The 18053-nt window shown below is 32.3% G+C and overlaps 1 protein-coding gene across 4 annotated transcripts in view; it reads left to right on the top strand.

The window, feature by feature from the left end:
• The window catches only part of LOC126826459 (TSC22 domain family protein 1), a 67888-nt gene that overhangs the window by 26610 nt on the left and 23225 nt on the right, over positions 1-18053 (top strand). Inside the window, exon 1 of one of the 4 annotated variants that reach the window (XM_056099550.1) lies at positions 1761-1919. The exons of the other annotated variants lie outside the window; for them this stretch is intronic. Within the exon in view, the coding sequence (XP_055955525.1) occupies positions 1879-1919 (41 nt within the window). The 5' untranslated portion in view covers positions 1761-1878. Of the gene's footprint in view, positions 1-1760; positions 1920-18053 lie in introns of those variants that run through there. 4 annotated transcript variants of the gene reach the window in all.

Here is an 18053-nt window from a genome sequence, read left to right as displayed (position 1 = left end):
ATCATCTATTTTTGGAATTATTATAGCAAGTATGGCCAACTCTTTATTTAACTCTTAACTAATGTATATTTATAGTGAAATGATTTCAGATAAACAGAAAGTTCTCCAATATATTGACAACCTATGTAATGACATTTAATTTGGAAGATTGTTATCATTTCTTGACCATTCCCTGATATTTCTTCTAATAATGTTTTAGAAAAATACTCATAAATGTCTGATATTTAACAATTCAGGCTAAAGATTGAATTGTTTTATATATCGAAATATACTATGCCTTTGGAAAGATAATGTCCACTATTTGCAAATAATTCCAGTTATTTTCTAAACAATAAAAATTACTGATTGTTACGTATAAGGAATTGTCTATTGTGGAAGTAGTATATGACGAGAAGGAAACTTATTATTTTCTTCTCTGTTACTTTAGTTAAGTGACACATATGTTTTTAATGTTTCACAAAATTTTCCTCTCATTCATTTCCAGCCTTGACATTAGTTTGTCAACAACCTGTCTTGTTTTAGACTTGTCTCTGAGGTGGGGAATATTACAGAACATTAGTTAACTTGGTTCAGGTAAACTCAAATACTGAGTTATTTGCTTCAGATAAAATGCAAGATTGTGTAAATAAATTCTAATTGCTTGCAGTTCCGATTCAGTGATTACTATAGTATATTGCCATCAGCTTCAATGTTAGCGATTATAGCCAATCATTATCCTATTATGAAAATCAGAAACATAGTGAAGAGTGGAATGCAGTTTGAAGGGATATTATGGCTGGGGATGATGATGTATTGAATAGTCTGTACTAATTGCTGTGCAGGTGCGATTTCCAACCATAATCGAAAGGTTGTGCCGACTGAATGCTTATAATTACTTTACTATGCAAATAAAACATTTTTCTCTGTGTATTTTTAAAATTAAGGGTCCTTTCACTAGCTTAATCCGTTCCTGCCTGTCCGTGTAATCACAAATTTTGATTCTAATCAATAAATAACCAATAAATCAATCAGAACTCAGCCCGAGCCATAAATTTAATAAATTTTTGAAAAGAACTGTACTGTGTGCCATTTCAAACATTTTAAGCACACATTGGTAACTTTCAGAACCGACTGACCTTAATCTGTATTTTGATAAATGTAGTGCAATAACCATTAAATTATTATTTATACCATGACTTACTTGGTAGAATACAGAGCTGACATTTTGAAAGAGCATTAATTGACCTATGTAGCTATAGTAATGCCAGAGATGGCTTGTTAAATTTTTTGATTACAGACAAAATTTATTTCACTTAGGGTTTTGCAGAAGTAAAAAAAATACAACTTTGTTTCTTAATTCTAAGCTATGTTCTGGTATGACTGTTTAAGGGGAGGTAACTCTGTAAGTCATATTTGAATACTAACCTTTTTACTTTCACATTCACTACCTTGAATTATTATTATTGAACATTTTTAGAGGACAACAAAATGTTATGAAAAAAATGTTATGCAATTATAATTTAAAAAAAAAAAAATTGTTTAGTTTAATTTTGAGAATTTTATGGTACTGTACCAGTGACAATAATACAGATTACTATTTTCTATAAAAAAAAAATATATAAAAACATGTTAGGACATGGTTGGATTTTGTCTGTCCGTAATGGTGCGACTTTCTTTGATTCATTGCTATTTATTAAAGCCTTAGTCATTCATTTCTATTCATTTTATGATTGTATTGTATATTGTTATTTATAGTTAGATATTCGGGTGTTGCTCACGCAGTATGAGGTGCTCTGTTATAAACACAAGACATAACAACTTCCATAGAGGAAGGTTTTATCTACTAAATTAGCTAGGATTATCATTCAATGTATAAAAAGGATATAAATCTTTTCCAATATGTCGAAAATGAATTGTAATTTTAGAACACGTTTAGTTAGGTAAGAAATAAGTTTTTATAATGTCATTTCTTGTTTTGCTCTTGGTGTATTGTAATAATAATTTACTGCCTTTTATCGGCCTGCATGTATGTCCTTTGTTTTACCAGTTTATTCTTTGATATGGTAATAGACTTTGATTAAATTCATTGATGGATGCATAAGGGCTTAAAACTAGTATCTTTCATGAAGAAAATATAAACAAAATATTTAGTACATATTTATTATTTCACCTTGGCAATGTCAAGGCATTATGACCTAATCTGTTACCTTGAATTTTGGTACACCTGAGTGAATTACATTGAAAGATTTGAAATTAAAGAAGTCATAAGACATAGGATGAGTTTTAATAAACACAGCATGTAATGACTTGTATTTAGTACCCTGTCTGTTAAAATAGACTTCAGAGTCAGACCATACACAATAAAACAAAAAATTATTCAAATTAATCTATCCTACAATAAGTTATGAACATCTATAGTGGCCAAAATGGTACCCACATGTAATCTAAAAAAAAAAAAAAAAAAATTGGGGGGGGGGGGGGCGGTAAATAAGATTATTTAAAGAAGACTTATATATCTGTTAAATGTTTATTATTATTACTACTAGGCTTCGCTCTCTGGTAAAACTCAGCTTTAATTATGCCCCTCTTTTTTTTCTTAAAATTAATCAAATTTTGTAGGTAGTTAATGTAAGCCACGTTTGTATGCAGATTCAGTTTTGCTGCAGAACCTATCCTACAGCCTGTCAACATAATGTGCATATTGTAAATTTATCTATTTTATGAGCACACAGCTATTTTCTTATTCAAGGATCACTATTATTCCAACACCTGCTCATTATTAAATTGTTGAATTTAATTTAAAGGTGTATTCCACTTAAGATTTTAGCCAAACATTTGTCATACTTTTGGTATTGCTGGTAATTTAAACATACATATAGTACCATTAATACTAAAGGGCAATCAAATGTAAAATATCCCTTAGCACAAATTGAAAAAAGCCTGCAATGACTTATAATGGTACTAGTCTTTATCATTTAGTCTGTAAAAAATCTCTGTAATACGGAACTTCATTGATAATTACACATCAAGGAGAGTTATCTCCCCTTTCCTATGATTTCGATTCACACATATATGGACATGATTCAATCATATGGTAGAACTTGTTTATCACATTACTATATTAGTGAAATTTGTGGACTTAACCAATGAAACATGTTAAAGGAGGCAAGTCTGACTCTAACTGAATATCATCCACAGTCTTCGACATTGCAAACACAACTTATTGGTCAATTTAAATTGACATTGATGTTGCTATCTTACGGTGAAAAGATGGGCTTCTGATATCCAATATTTAGACAAAATGAACGAGGCTAGACATATCCTACAGAGGAATACTACCAGTGTAGACTGGAATAACCAGACGCCAAAGACTGCCATTTAATTTGTACTCTTCGCATATTTCGCCGAACATAAATGATTAGAAATTACATTAAAGACAGAAACGATTGATTGTAATATTGATATACAATCATATTACATTATTATATGCGTTGCGACCCACTTGTGTTCATTTCTAGATGCCAAAGAATAGAGATTTAGCTCCTTAAAGTTCACAGGTGATGGAAATTCCAAAAGTAAATACATCCAAGGTGTTATGAAAATACTAAGCATACTCTGCCTTATTGTCAGAGTTTTAATAGCCTTTAAGATAAATTGATATGTAAAGGAATGTAAACAATGCTATAAGTGATTTATTTACTATTTAGAAACTTAGCTCAAAGGTTTACATATACATCTTCGTTATATGTTTAGTTTTTGGTAGTGAATTGCTTTTTTTGAGAACATTTTTGTAATAAATTAGCCCAATTATCAATGTTTTGTATTTACATATATGTAAGTCAATCAGTAATATATAGTTATAATTTATATTTAAGGGATAGGATTATGGGGAATTATCCCTTTAAACTAAAGCGAATATTTTAGAAGTATAAAAGATATTAAATTTTAGCTAGTGTTGTCATAAATTTATCTGTCTAAGTGTCTACCCTTTTATGTAATATCACTGTCATTTATCACTGTCATGTATCCGACATCTTTTATCTTTTTAGCATATGCAAAATTGCATGAGTTTATATTGTGTTTTTTTTTATTCAAAACCAGGGTTTCAACAACAAGGATGATATATATCATGCATATGATGGATGACAAGTTAATTGTCATCTTGAGCTAGTGAATTACCCATGTTATAAATAATCAAAATGAAAGTAGGTTACTGACAACTGATATTAGTGATATAGATTATTGTGGTCATGATTCGCAACTTAGGGGTCTTGGCAAAGAGATCCTCTGTGTCCTAGCTGGGCTTTTAAAATTCCATTTACACTAACTTCAATCAGACATGCCATTCCTGGTCCTTTTTTGGCAGCAATAACAGAAATTTGTACCCATTTGCACTGTTTTTGCCCAAAATGTTCACGGCACAGGTACAGTTATGTGTGGAACAGTTGATTAAGCTTATTAAAGTAAATGAATGCACATTCTGAAATAACACTTACCCTGCCAGAATTATTATAACTTATAAGGGAAGCTAAACCCATCTGAACAAGAAGAACATGTTTTTCATTGGACATTTTTGCCCCAGACTGAGTAAGCTTATAGTTTGACCTTTTGACACTATCTGGGTACAAATTATGTTATGAAGAAATGTCATGGTGTTGTACCTATCAGCTTGTTTTGGCTACGACATTTTCTGATACTGGCAATAGTAGAGATATCCTAATTTCGATTGACTAATGAACTATAGACCTACACAAATATTTTATTCATCGAATAAATGAAGACATTGATTTAGGAATATTATTGACGTGAACTTCAAGCCGGTATGTGAATTAAATATGGAAAATATTTCGAAAGGTGTACCTACGACATTTTCCATAACAAACTACCAAGAATTTTTTTATTGAAGTATGGTTATATTGAAGGGAGTAGAAGCTTATAATTAACCTATTTCTTACCGGGACCTCATTTGACCCAATTCTGGTCGGTTCGTTTCAAAATGGATTAAGATCCCTGACCAGGTGATTAAAATTATAGCAGAATTTTGTTTGTTTTATTTTTCGGTTCTTTAATCCGCTTCATCTGGATCTAAAGACATTTCTTTATAGGGCACTTCGATAATTCAATTCAGTAATGTGATTTGTTGACTCCTGGAGTCAGCCTACCACCCAGTAATCACAAAATTTGATACAGAAAACTGTGAAATCTTTGGAAAGACATTTCATTGGTTGTCTAAACTAAGTGTGATCATTATGATGTCGTTACTGGCAAAGAATACCCGTTAAATGCTAATGGAGTGTCATTCGCATAATAAAACGGAACAAGGTCATATCTCATTTTACATAGATTGAAGGTTGGACTGAGTACTGTTCCCTTTCAATAGTGTAAATGGATTTTACTGGCACTGCTAAATGAGCCTTGACAAAGTATAATGTGACATTAATTTCTTACTTAAGTTGAAAATAAAAATATGCCCTGAAAAGACGATTGTACATAGTCTGGTATAACATTAGTAATAATAATATCATGTCAGGTGATTATTTGGAACCATTTTCTATTTATTGTTCTTCTATTGTTGTTATGATATACAACATGGATAATATTTAATTGTAGTATTGTTATTGCCCTTTTGACCACATTCATAATGTGTGAGAACTTTAAAAATGTGCAATGAGTTTATGTAAACTGATAAAAATCACAGTTTTAAACAATTAGTTTCCACTAACAAAGACAGAGAACTGAATACTCTTATGATAAATTAACTGCAGTTATTTTTTTCATTTGATGAATACTGTTTGGAAATGGGTTCGTCCGTCTGTATGTCTGTCCGTTAAACTTGCTGTTGGTGTTTATTAGGTCAATTCCTTGATGGAGTTCGAAGATGAGCATTTTATGCTTAGGATAAGCAGAGATAAGCAACATGATTGTTTGATACTTTGGGAAACAATAACTTTAGTTCTAATTAAGTGAGAGTGATGAAACTTGGTGTATGGTTTCATTACATCAATACCTTGACTAAGTTCGATTATGAGCATTTTCTGCTCAGGGTTAGCCGAGCGATAGGCAATTTGATTGGCCAAGACTTTGGAACACAATAACTCTTCCTTCAAATTGAGGTAGAATGTTCAAACTTGGTGTAGGTGTTTATTAGGTTAATGCCTTGATGGTGTTCAAAGATGAGCATTTTCTGCATAGGGTAAGCAGAAATAAGCAATTTGATTGGTTGATGCTTTGGGACACGATAACTTAAGTTCTAATTAAGTTTAATTGAGGTAGAATGTTTAAACTTGATGTAGATGTTTATTAGGTGAATGTCTTGACTGAGTTCAATGATTAACATTTCGACCTAAAGCTAAGCAGAGCTAATCAATTTCATTGGTTGATGCTTTAGGACAAGATAAATTTGATTCTATCTGATAGAGAGTGGTGAAACTTAGTTTATAGTTGATAATCAGTTTGATTGCTAGATACTTTTGAAAAAAAGTAAATGTGCGATAAATTAATGTGTCATCTATTTATTTTGGGATTTTTCGGTGGGGGACATCAGCCGCACTGTTGGCTTGTTTAGTTAAGTACACTTTAACTCTGCTTCAGCCTTGAAAAGTAAATTAAGACTTTATTGTTTTGGCAACACAACTTGAGTCTGGGTCAATGCCAGATTTCTTACATAAGAGAAGAATTATAAATGTGACCATTATCAGCCTATAAAACACAGGAAGTGATGAATTGTGTTATCTTGGGTTGATCTAGTATATATCAGAATAACAGTACATGTTATATGTAGGAAAACAATTAAAAGTCTGAGTGCAGATAGTACTTCGCACATTAGATCAGGATGTCTTTGATGTCACTGTCATTTGCTGAAAGACAATACTCATACTAATTAAATGATCAAAAACTAAATAAAATTCAAAAGGTGGAAACATATGAAAAGGTGACTTAATTAAACTGGAGGGAACATATCTTTAATGTAATTTTTTCAGTATACTTATTGGCCAAAGAGCATGAAATTTCCATTCTTGTAAAATCCTTTGAACAGACAAGCACACAGTGTCTTTCCATGGTCTACCAGTTTTTGGTTGTTAATAACAATGCTAGTAGTCTTTTGTAGAATTATTTTGAAACCGGTTATGTATCAGTAATGCCAGACGCATAGACTTTACTAAAGTTCAAATAGAAAAGAAACAAATAATATTAGGATCAGTAGTTAGATAGCGTAATTGATGACATTTAAATTCCTTTCTAAAAATTAGATCTTGGTAAAAATTCCATGATTAAAAGAATTGTATTAAATGAGTTAACATTTTGTGTTTGAATTACACCCAGACATAGGATAGAATACAAATTACAAGGCATTCTTCTTCCACAAGTTGTTAGCTATATATGTCAACAATAATAATGGTGCCCTATAAGTACACAGTATTTCTGTTACATTACACTACACGAGACTGCACCAGCATTGTCTATTCTATAAAAACCAATTTCATATTGATAAGTGTGTGAATAGATAGCTGTTAGAATTAGTGTTTGTTGGCAGGCAATATCCTAATTTTGTTTTCATGTAATCTCACCTCACATGACCCTGTGTATAATGTCCCCAGAGTGAGTGAAGGGATGCTGGCATGAGAAGCCAGCTGTAAGCTTGTTGTTGAAGAATAACTAAGCAGGCACTGACCTATTCTGGGAATATTTAATGAGGTTATTCAGTAAAGGAGCCATTCTATTGGTTGCTAGCTGTGGGTTTATTTCTGTGTGAAAGAAAATGTAATTGTCATGCCAGAAGTGTGTCAGAGATAAGCTAATTCATCCTTAGATTTAAACCACTGTCTTCTATATACCTGACAGTTCTTCCATCTGTGAAAATCTTCTTTGTTGATAATTTGTGTCTGGTGACCTTCATTTAACTTACTGAGGTTTCATGTAAAACGATATTTAAAGATAGCTTTGTACTATTCTATAGTGTGTGAAATTTTGTAAGTAGAGGAGGAAAATTTTTCATAAAAATTGATGTGCATCTTTTGCCTGTCGTACTTGAGTGATCACGCAGGCTGTGACCTACAAGCTTCTGCAGACACAAAATACGATAAATACACTAGTGTTAACTGCCAAATTTATTTCAATGACTGCCTTTTGTGCAAGTGGCGAAAATGGATGATTCTGCAAATTTTTCAACAACAAACATTTCTCAAAATGGGAGCAATTTCTCCGACTATCTTTTGACTTCAGCAGCTACTTACCTTCGCACATTCACAAAAAGGTAAGAGTTTTTCTAAATGAGTAATTCAATAATCATTTGTTTTCTTTTTGACATCATTCTGCTACTCTGATGCACCATAAGAATCAACTACATGTGTTGCCATCCCCATTATTATAAAATTCAGGCCAAAACATGTAAATAAACAATGTCGCTCCATAAGAATTATTATTGTTTTTCTACGGGGGTATATCTAGATCAGTTAACAAGTGCCATGGTTACATATATATCTTACCAGTATGCTAATGCCTGTAAAGTGATTTTATTGAAGTACAAAAATAATAATATTATTATTTAAGTACAAAGTAGCCCACATAAATGTTTACATTTTGTTTTTCAAATAATAAAGACTAAAATTATACAAATCAATAACTATTTGGAATTTCTACAAATTGAGCAGTCAACAAAAAATTATAATTAGACAGAAGTCTGTTTGGTTTTTGATAAACACCATATTGAAAGGTCAAAATAATATTCTGGGAATGTATCATTGAAAGGGGACTGGTAGTCGAAAGTTACAGGATCACAATTTCATAATTATTAAATGTATCAGGGATGTAGCCACGAAGGGCATATTTTTTGCCGCCCAGCACAAAGAAAAAATCGAAGAAAGCCTCCCAGTCGTATTTAAGCCCAGGCTTCATCCTTCTCTGTACACACTCAGCGCTCGAAATTTACCACGGCAAACGCAAAGCCGAAGCAAACCATGTCTACCACAACATAATTTATTTTTGTGTGCTGTAGTAGACCCTATCATCCCAAATTAGTTTAAAGAAATAAGGTCACCAGACCAATTTACGGCACTCCAGTGTTAAAGGTTTGGATGTCGTAAATGGTGTCGTAATTCGTGAGACACAAGTCAAATAAAACAACGTGTTTTAATTATCAATATCTACCTGTTGTCATAATTTGTTGTACTCAAATAAAACACAAACACCGTTTTAAGAATCGTTTTAATATTCGATTGACTTTAAATTTATACACAGTGTTTAAGGTCATTAGACGAAGAAGCCTATTGATTTTCAGCGATTTCCAATATTTGCTTCCAGAGTTATGGCCCTTGATCACTTTGAAAAATCTTGTGGATGCTCTAGAGGCCAAAGTTAATATCCGATTGACTTTCAATTTATACACAGTGTTTAAGGTCATGAGACGAAGAAGCCTAATGATTTTCAGCGATTTCCGATAATTACTGCCAGAATTATGGCGCTTGATCACTTCAAAGAATCTTGTGGATGCTCTAGAGGCTAAAGTTAATATCCGATTGAGTTTAAATTTATACACAGTGTTTGAGGTCATGAGACGAAGATTCTTATTGATTTTCAACGATTTCCGATAATTACTACCAAAGTTATGGCCCTTGATCACTTTGCAAAATCTTGTGATGCTCTAAAGGCTAAAGTTATAATCCGATTGACTTCAGATTGATACACAGAGTTTAAGATCTTGAGACGAACAAGTATATTGATTTTCAATGAATTTTTATGACTTAAACAGTTAAATCCATGATATTAAAAGCTTTGCATACAAAACGTTAGCATGGGGCAGAACTTTATAAAAACCAAACAAATTCTAATAGTTTTCTGATAATTACTTCGTGAGTTGTTGCTCTTAATCAGATTTTAGTGTATTATAAATGTTTCATTACCGAAAAAAGTAAAAATATGCGACAACCCTTGTTGACTGCCCAGACGATTTAGTTGCTGTGGGCGTATGTTTCGTTGCCTGGCAATCTATCTTTTAAAATTATACATGTTGATCATGGTTGATAATTTTTACAGGGGAATTGAAATAACACCAAATATGTATGATATATTTACTTTTCTTTTTAAAAAATGTATTGTTGTTGGGGTTTATTTTGTGGCAGTACTAATATGTTTATGTTTATGACACGAGTATTACATGTCCTGGTTGATTGTCTTATTTAAACTGGTGCATGTTATTTGATAGCACAGAGGAATAAATGCTATGTAGGATATAATCTTAGTTTTTACTCCAGTTCTTTCTTTATTAAATTATAAAACAATCATTTTTCGTGTTCTTTATAGATATGATAGATATTTATATTAGTCATGAAATTGTATTTATATGGCAGATAGAAGGTTTAATCCTAAATTAAGTCATTGTCATTTTAATTAGTTTGAAGGTTGGATTGAATACATACTGCCATTTTAATGCGACTCTTTTAATGTGTGAAATATATTTGAATTGTATCCGCTAACGTTTATGTTAACAGATTATCAGTCTGATCACAAAGCAGACTTTAAAATGGCATTAATCAGCTCAGCCTTTAATAATTTAATAACATTACAAAGGATATCCCATGTTTATTTCTCAATAAATGTAAAGAGATGCTATTTTTGTGATCGACTAATCTAAGGAGTAAAGTTTTCGGATAAAGCTAAGGCTGTAAATTCTCATAATATCATAGTTTACGCTATGTTTAGAAGAGAATTTTTGTAATATTTAACTTTTATTCTGGTATGTTGGGGCTTTAAATCATTAATTAACATTAGAAACATTCTGTCCTATTTATTCTGTTCCTCATTAAATATAAAAGAGATATATGAACTCTAGATATGTCTGTTACATTGATCTATGACTGATACCAATGTCATTATTTTCCGTTCCTCTCTTCAATATCCTGATAAGCTATGATAAGTATTGATTTATTGGTTACTAGACCACAAAGACTTGGTCAGTGTATAATTGCTTGTATTTTCTAGTCCTAAAACAGTCTCTTTCCTCTGGAAAAGTTACTAAAGTTGGAAGTTTCAAAAAGATCTGTACTGCTGTTGTTGTCAGCATCATTATCTGATTGCTGTCAATGCTCTCTCTTACTACTGTTGCCATCATTATATAACACATGGTCACACACCATTATCAAAATCAGACTTTCTTTCATAAGGTCACGAAGTTGAAATTCCTGCAAAGTGGGGGAAATGGTATCAAATATTGTAGTTCCATAGTAAATGGTTTCTTGCAGTAATTGTTAGTGACTGGTGATGACAGTTAACAATTAACACTAGATTATCTTTATCTGGCTTCCAAAATCAGGGTTGTGTGTAGAAATTTATTACCGGTCTATTTAATGTTAACTTTATTCAAATGGATGTAGAATATTATTATAGATATATTGACAAATACAATTGATTGACCCTACTTCTGTATATTGACTGATAGTGTTAGATTAATTGTATGACCTGAACAGTGACTGATGCTCTCTAATTGTCTTATTTATTTAATGTTTATTATTATGCAATTATGGGTGATTGTTTTTTCGCTGGTCTAGAAAACTTAGTTGACCAATGTGAAAAAATTAACCATAATTGCCCTTTGATTCAATAGTGGTGAATGAGAAAGTAATGCTTGTAGTTGTTGTTTCCAAAAACTGACATTGTAGTTGTTGCTTCCAAAAAATGCATCAGCCAGTGTTCCTTTAAATGCACCAGGCGCCATGGTGTTGACATAAGTTTATTTCAAATGTCAAATATATGTCACCTTTTTTAATATAAAGACTGTTGTTATCAATTATGTTATGAAACACAAATAAAAACCTACACAAACTTATGAAGAATGGACTGGCTTTTATTAAGACAAATATAAAGATAGTGGTATGAAATGCTGAACAGTATTCAAAATAACTAAATTTAAAATACTGTTAATTGTAAACATTATTCTAAAATATTTGGGCTTTATTAAAAAAAAAAAATCTAAAACAACTGATAATTTAAAAACTTTTATCTACATGTATGACATTAATGATGACAGGTTGATTAGATATGAAATCAACATTATTGATAAATAATCAAAAATTATCAATTATCAAAACACAGTTATACATTTAGGCCCTTAGGGTATCAATAGCAGTAAGGGAAATTGATTCTGAGATACATTCAAGGCAAATATCTATCTATTTTTAACAAAAAAAACTGAATGTTAACATTGCCATTGATGTGAAAGGTTATTTATGGCAAACTCTTGCTATAAGGCATGCAATAAATAATTATATCATTTTAATTAATCTAGTTACCTGTACTGATAATATGAAAATTCCCAGAATACTAAAGTCTCCGAAAACAGAAGTAAACTTAAAGTAGGAGTTTCAGTTTTGTTAATTTAACCCATTACTACGTTAAGAAATATTCTATTTTACACAAACATTTCGCTTCAGGGTTTTATGGGGTTTGTTATGTTTTGTCAATCGGATATTAGTGCATGATAACAAGAATAGAAAGACAGAAACTTTCTTAAAACTGTTTAATAATCTACATGTACTCCCACATATCCCACAGACTTTCTGTTTCAAAATTTTACCCCTTAGACATTAGACAGAATAGGGTCACTAGAAGTCGCCAGATTCAGATCAATAAACTTTCACCCATTCCCTTTATTAATGACAGACTTCAACAAAGATTATTTCGTATTCTGAATGATATTGAGTTAAGTTCATGTCAATAATATTCCTCAATAACTACCTGTCTTCGTTTATTTAATAGAAACTGCCCAACAAATGTGAAGATAAAAAGGAAATCATGTCGATATGTAGTCAGTGTAGGTACTATGTGAACTATATAAGAGAGAGAGAGAAATGGGGTTTAACGTCCACTCAACAGAAAACTAGGTCATTTCGGGACTAATATATGATTTAATTTTATTTACATAATTCGCTTGCGCGTAGGGGTCTTTAGCAGTGGGAGGAAACCGGAGGACCCGGAGAAAACCCACGAGGTTGGACAGGCGACCCTACTCCTTGCCACATACAACCGGGGATTCGAAACCGTACTATATATGAAATGGGGATTATTATCCTACTTTTATGGACCAACCTGTCTCATGAAGAAGAGCATTTGTGCTTACTATCCATCCAATTCCAACTGCAAAGAATTCTTTTACATGCACAAAAACATTTGCCCCATTTAATAGGTTAATTATTCCCCATTATAAATATGTTTCAGAGACATTAGTATGGCTTGCATGTTGGAAGTTAAGTCTGAAAAATACTGCAATATAGCTTTTGAACAGTTTATAATGTACGTTATTTCCAAAACATTATAAATATCATCCAAAACTTTTTGGGTTTCAAAGAATGACAAAAAATAGGGCCTTATCTGTTCGACTCTCCACTGGCTTTCAGCCAACCCAATAACCTCCAAAATACCAGGAATGATTCAGAGACTTTGGACTAACGTTTGTTTTATTTAACCAATAGTAAAGAGGTTATTATATCTAGAGTGTGTGTGATCAGCTGTACAGGTAATGTTCATTAAAGTCTTTAAGTTGTCTATAATGGCATTGATGTTTCACTGACCTTTTTACCAGACATGTTTTTATTGGCATGACCTACAACATTACCAATACCATCATAAACATCCATTAACCACATCATGGCTGAAAAATTGACATAATTTGATTTCACTAAGTTGATGTTGAACATTCTGAAGCCGTCTGTCCTTCCTCGTTGGATAATCATGACTCAAAGCTCTGAAATTTTCAGAGTTAATTAGTGTTGTGATCAGATCTTCAAGTCTTAAGCTGCATTCACATGATTTTACCCAAATCAACCAAAAGGTTGGAATGAACGTTTGCATTCATTCTGACATGACAGAGTTAGAATTTGGTTAACTGATGAAATGGATTAGTTCATTTGTAATGCTGGAGTTTGTCACTTTATATCATACTGTCACAATAGTAATAACAGCTTGGCGTTGAAATATTGTATCTGTGTTATCTCACAAGAAGCAATGCACCAATCTCTGATGTGGATTACGGAATAATTTTGTCACATTGAATTTCTACCCAAACCTTGTTTAAAATGCTACAATTTACCCGAAGTAATTCCAATACTTTATTTAGATACTAATCTCAGTAAGTATCAGTTCCGAGCAGAACAGTAGGAAGTTAAACCCCATTTCATTTCATTTCCCAGTGGGTACAAATTCTCAAGTCATTTTATATCAACCGCGGTTTTATATGTTGTCGTATTTACTACCTTAAAGGTGACTCTCAATTTGACTATCGGGTGATCAAATGGTCACTAGTGATCTTGCATGGTTTCGAAGCACCATACTTGTATGTGACTAGGAGTAAGGTCACCTGCCGAACCTCATGGGTTTTTTTCTAGATAGTCTGGGTTCCTCCCACTGCTAAAGACCCCTACACGCATGTGTAACTATTGAAGTACGATCATGGAGCCTGTGGGTTTTATCTGGGTTCTATAGTTCCCTCCCACTATTAAGATCCCTTCCACAAATTATTGAAACACGTTTACCATGTAATATATTTTAGCCTCAAAAACTGAATTTGTTTTTGTCTATGGGACCATGGGGGGTTGGATGGCTGAGTGGTTAGCATGTGCGTGCTGTATCATAAGGTCTCTCATTCAGTCAACTGGCATGGTTTTCAATTCCCCAGTTGTACGTGACAAGGAGTTTCTCCGGGACCCCTACACACAAGCAAATTATCGAGATAAAATTGAACCATATCTTCCTGAAATGACCTAGTTTGTGTCGAGTGGACGTTAAACCCCATTTCTCTCTCTTGGACCTTAAATCCTCCCTCTCTCTCATAAACCTTAAAGGGGAAGACCAACGATTTTCAATAAGGTTTCCATAAATAATAAATATATATTTAGAAATAATCCCTCCTATAACATATGCAAAAAATAATTTGTAAGCGAGAAATTAATTTTTATTAATACCGGAAGTGACGTACTTGGTTCGACACGCTCACTGGTCACTATAGTAAACATACAAATTTGGAGTAAGTTTAGCGCTGTGTTTTGTGATCGTTTCGCCGTTTGGCAGAAAATCTGATGAAAGGTAATCTTTATTAGGATATTAAGAACAAGAACTTACGGTGTTTTGAAGGTATAATATACAACGCATTTGTGTAAATTAAGTTTCTAAACTGGACACGGTGACACAATTTAAGCCACATGGCTAATTGTTTACATCCCGTGATAGCTGGCACGTGATAGCTGGCACATAATTGTTTACATCACGTGATAGCTGGCATGTGACAGATATTAACTGAACACAAATTGGCGACCTATTCGGCTAGCGACCTATTCGACCGATCCAGCTGGCAACCTGTTCGTTGGCAACCTATTCAGAATGAGAGCGCACCCCTTTAATATGATTGTGCCAACTTTTACTAATAATATTTCGAAAGCTTATTTAATCAGCTTTCGGAATATATTTAGTTGGATGTCCAGAATTTTGTAAGATAATGCGAAATTACATCTCTATTCTGAGCTAAAGGAATGGATAAATGATAATATATTCTACTTTCATTTGATAGACGTTACGTTGGATTTTATTGGTTGATAAAAATAGATGAGTTTGGGCGACTGTTGAATTTATTCTGAATAGGTTGCCAACGAACAGGTTGCCAGCTGGATCGGTCGAATAGGTCGCTAGTCGAATAGGTCGCCAACAATTAGCCATGTGGCTTAAATTGTGTCACAGTGTCCAGTTTAGAAACTTAATTTACACAAACGCGTTGTATATTATACCTTCAAAACACCGTAAGTTCTTGTTCTTAATATCCTAATAAAGATTACCTTTCATCAGATTTTCTGCCAAACGGCGAAACGATCACAAAATACGGCGCTAAACTTACTCCAAATTTGTATGTTTACTATAGTGACCAGTGAGCGTGTCGAACCAACTACGTCACTTCTGGTATTAATAAAAATTAATTTCTCGCTTACAAATTTTTTTTTGCATATGTTATAGGAGGGATTATTTCTAAATATATATTTATTATTTATGGAAACCTTATTGAAAATCGTTGGTCTTCCCCTTTAAGGGAACAACCAGATGGTCCATTGTAATGGCAGTGGAAGTTACCACATATTAATCTATCTTAATAAATTTTACAAAGCAGGTAGTTTTCGTTCATTTGGTGCTTGGTTACAATGTCTTTATTTGATCTCTGATAGTTTTAAAATTGAAAATCTTACATTCTTACTTCCATTACAGATCTCAATCATTGGGATTTCAAAATGTAAACAACAGAGAATAATTAAAGCTAAATAAATGAGAAGTTTCTCAATGATAAATATGTTTCAAATTGATTCTGTAAATCTTTGATTACATGGTAACACAGTGTGAAAGTCAGTAGATAAAATTTACCCTCTTATGTTCCAGAAGTAAACATATCTGTTGGCTTGATGTTTAATTCATGACTTGAAATAATATAATCGTAGTACAAGAACTTTCAAAGAGAAACAATAACAGAAATTATTTGAAACAGGTTTGATTGAGATTTTTGTCAGTACATCGGAATGAATTAAAATATATTTGGTTTAAAATCTTGTCCAATCTTTACATTGTTTAAAACATTATATTGCCATTTACAGCAGATTGGCTACGGTACCAAAATAGTATATGATTACATGCAATTTAATGACCTTATCCAAAAATATTACCGGTATTTGAGAATGTTTGATGTAATAGAGGTTAGACTTCTAGAATTTCTAAATCAATTTGCATGTTTAACAATTAATATGATTAAAAACTGATTAGAAAATTATTCAGATTGACATAATCTTATTGCCAATATAAATCTGAAAGAAGATTTTGGAATTGATCAAAGTGTTATATATTAATGATTGGACAAACATACACATACATGTAACGACAATGTGTGAAAATAAGTTGATTAAAGATCCGCATTGGCTATAATCTGTAGTAATTGAAATTTAAATATTTTTTTTATCTTGCAGTTGTTGCAAAACAAAATTTATTATCGTGTCAATGTAAATTAGGCACTTGATTGTGATACCTCACCCAAAACTTGACATACTTATGTGTAACTTTTAGCAGACAAAAAAATTTATCACGCCAATTTAAAAGGCCTTGTGTTGATAGATCATTAAATATAAAATATTATTTGTTTGCTCCACGTGCAACTGTGTGCCGGGTTGCATTTAATTATCCCTCTCAACACTGCTGATTTTTATATGCCCATATACTAGAGAAATGTAGTACTAGTAGTATATTACCATCGCCCCCATCCGTCCGTAAGTCATCCACAATTTCTTGTGAACACTCTACAGACTACATTTATCATCTGATTGTTTTGTATTTGTTTACATTAATCAGTAAAGAATCCTATTTAATTTTAATAATTTCCGTTAATCTCTTCTGGAGTTATGGCCCTTGTTTCACTTTATTTAACCATGTGAATGTTCTAACGACAAAAGTTATCATCCGATCTGTATGAAATATGCATTATTTAAATTAGTAAAACAAAAAAGCCTGTCAAATTTCTGTAAATTGCTTTCAGAGTTAAGGCCCATGTTTCATTTGTGGAGCCTTGTGAACCCTCAAGTGACGAAAATTTTAATCTGATCTGTATGAAATGTCCCGAATTTCCCCACAAAAGAATAAATATGCGACAACCCTTGTCGACTGCTCATACGATTTAACTGCTGTTGGCGTATATTTTGTTGCCGGGCAACCTATCTTGAAATTGATTGTTGTGTTTGCATGTGTTTTAATAAAATTGTAAACATTTAGTCAATTTTGGGAATCTCTTTTAGCCCCAACATACCAGAATAAAGGTTGAATATAGAGTTTAAAACCACATACAATCAATATTAATTAATAAATTCTAATGAAGTACATGTACATATCTTTACTTTTGAGATATATGTGAAGGATGGGGCTTGTTTTTCCTGTAATTAACTAATATTTCCAGTTTTGTGTAACACAGACCTTGATTATTGTAGTATTTCTATGACAAGATATAAACATAATATGGGGATACTAAAAAAAAACCCAAACCCTTACACATATACATATAAGAGGAAATT

The sequence above is a fragment of the Patella vulgata genome, chromosome 1, assembly GCF_932274485.2.
Source record: "Patella vulgata chromosome 1, xgPatVulg1.2, whole genome shotgun sequence".
In the NCBI taxonomy this organism is placed as follows: domain Eukaryota; kingdom Metazoa; phylum Mollusca; class Gastropoda; family Patellidae; genus Patella; species Patella vulgata.
This window is presented reverse-complemented; position numbering and strand designations above follow the sequence as displayed.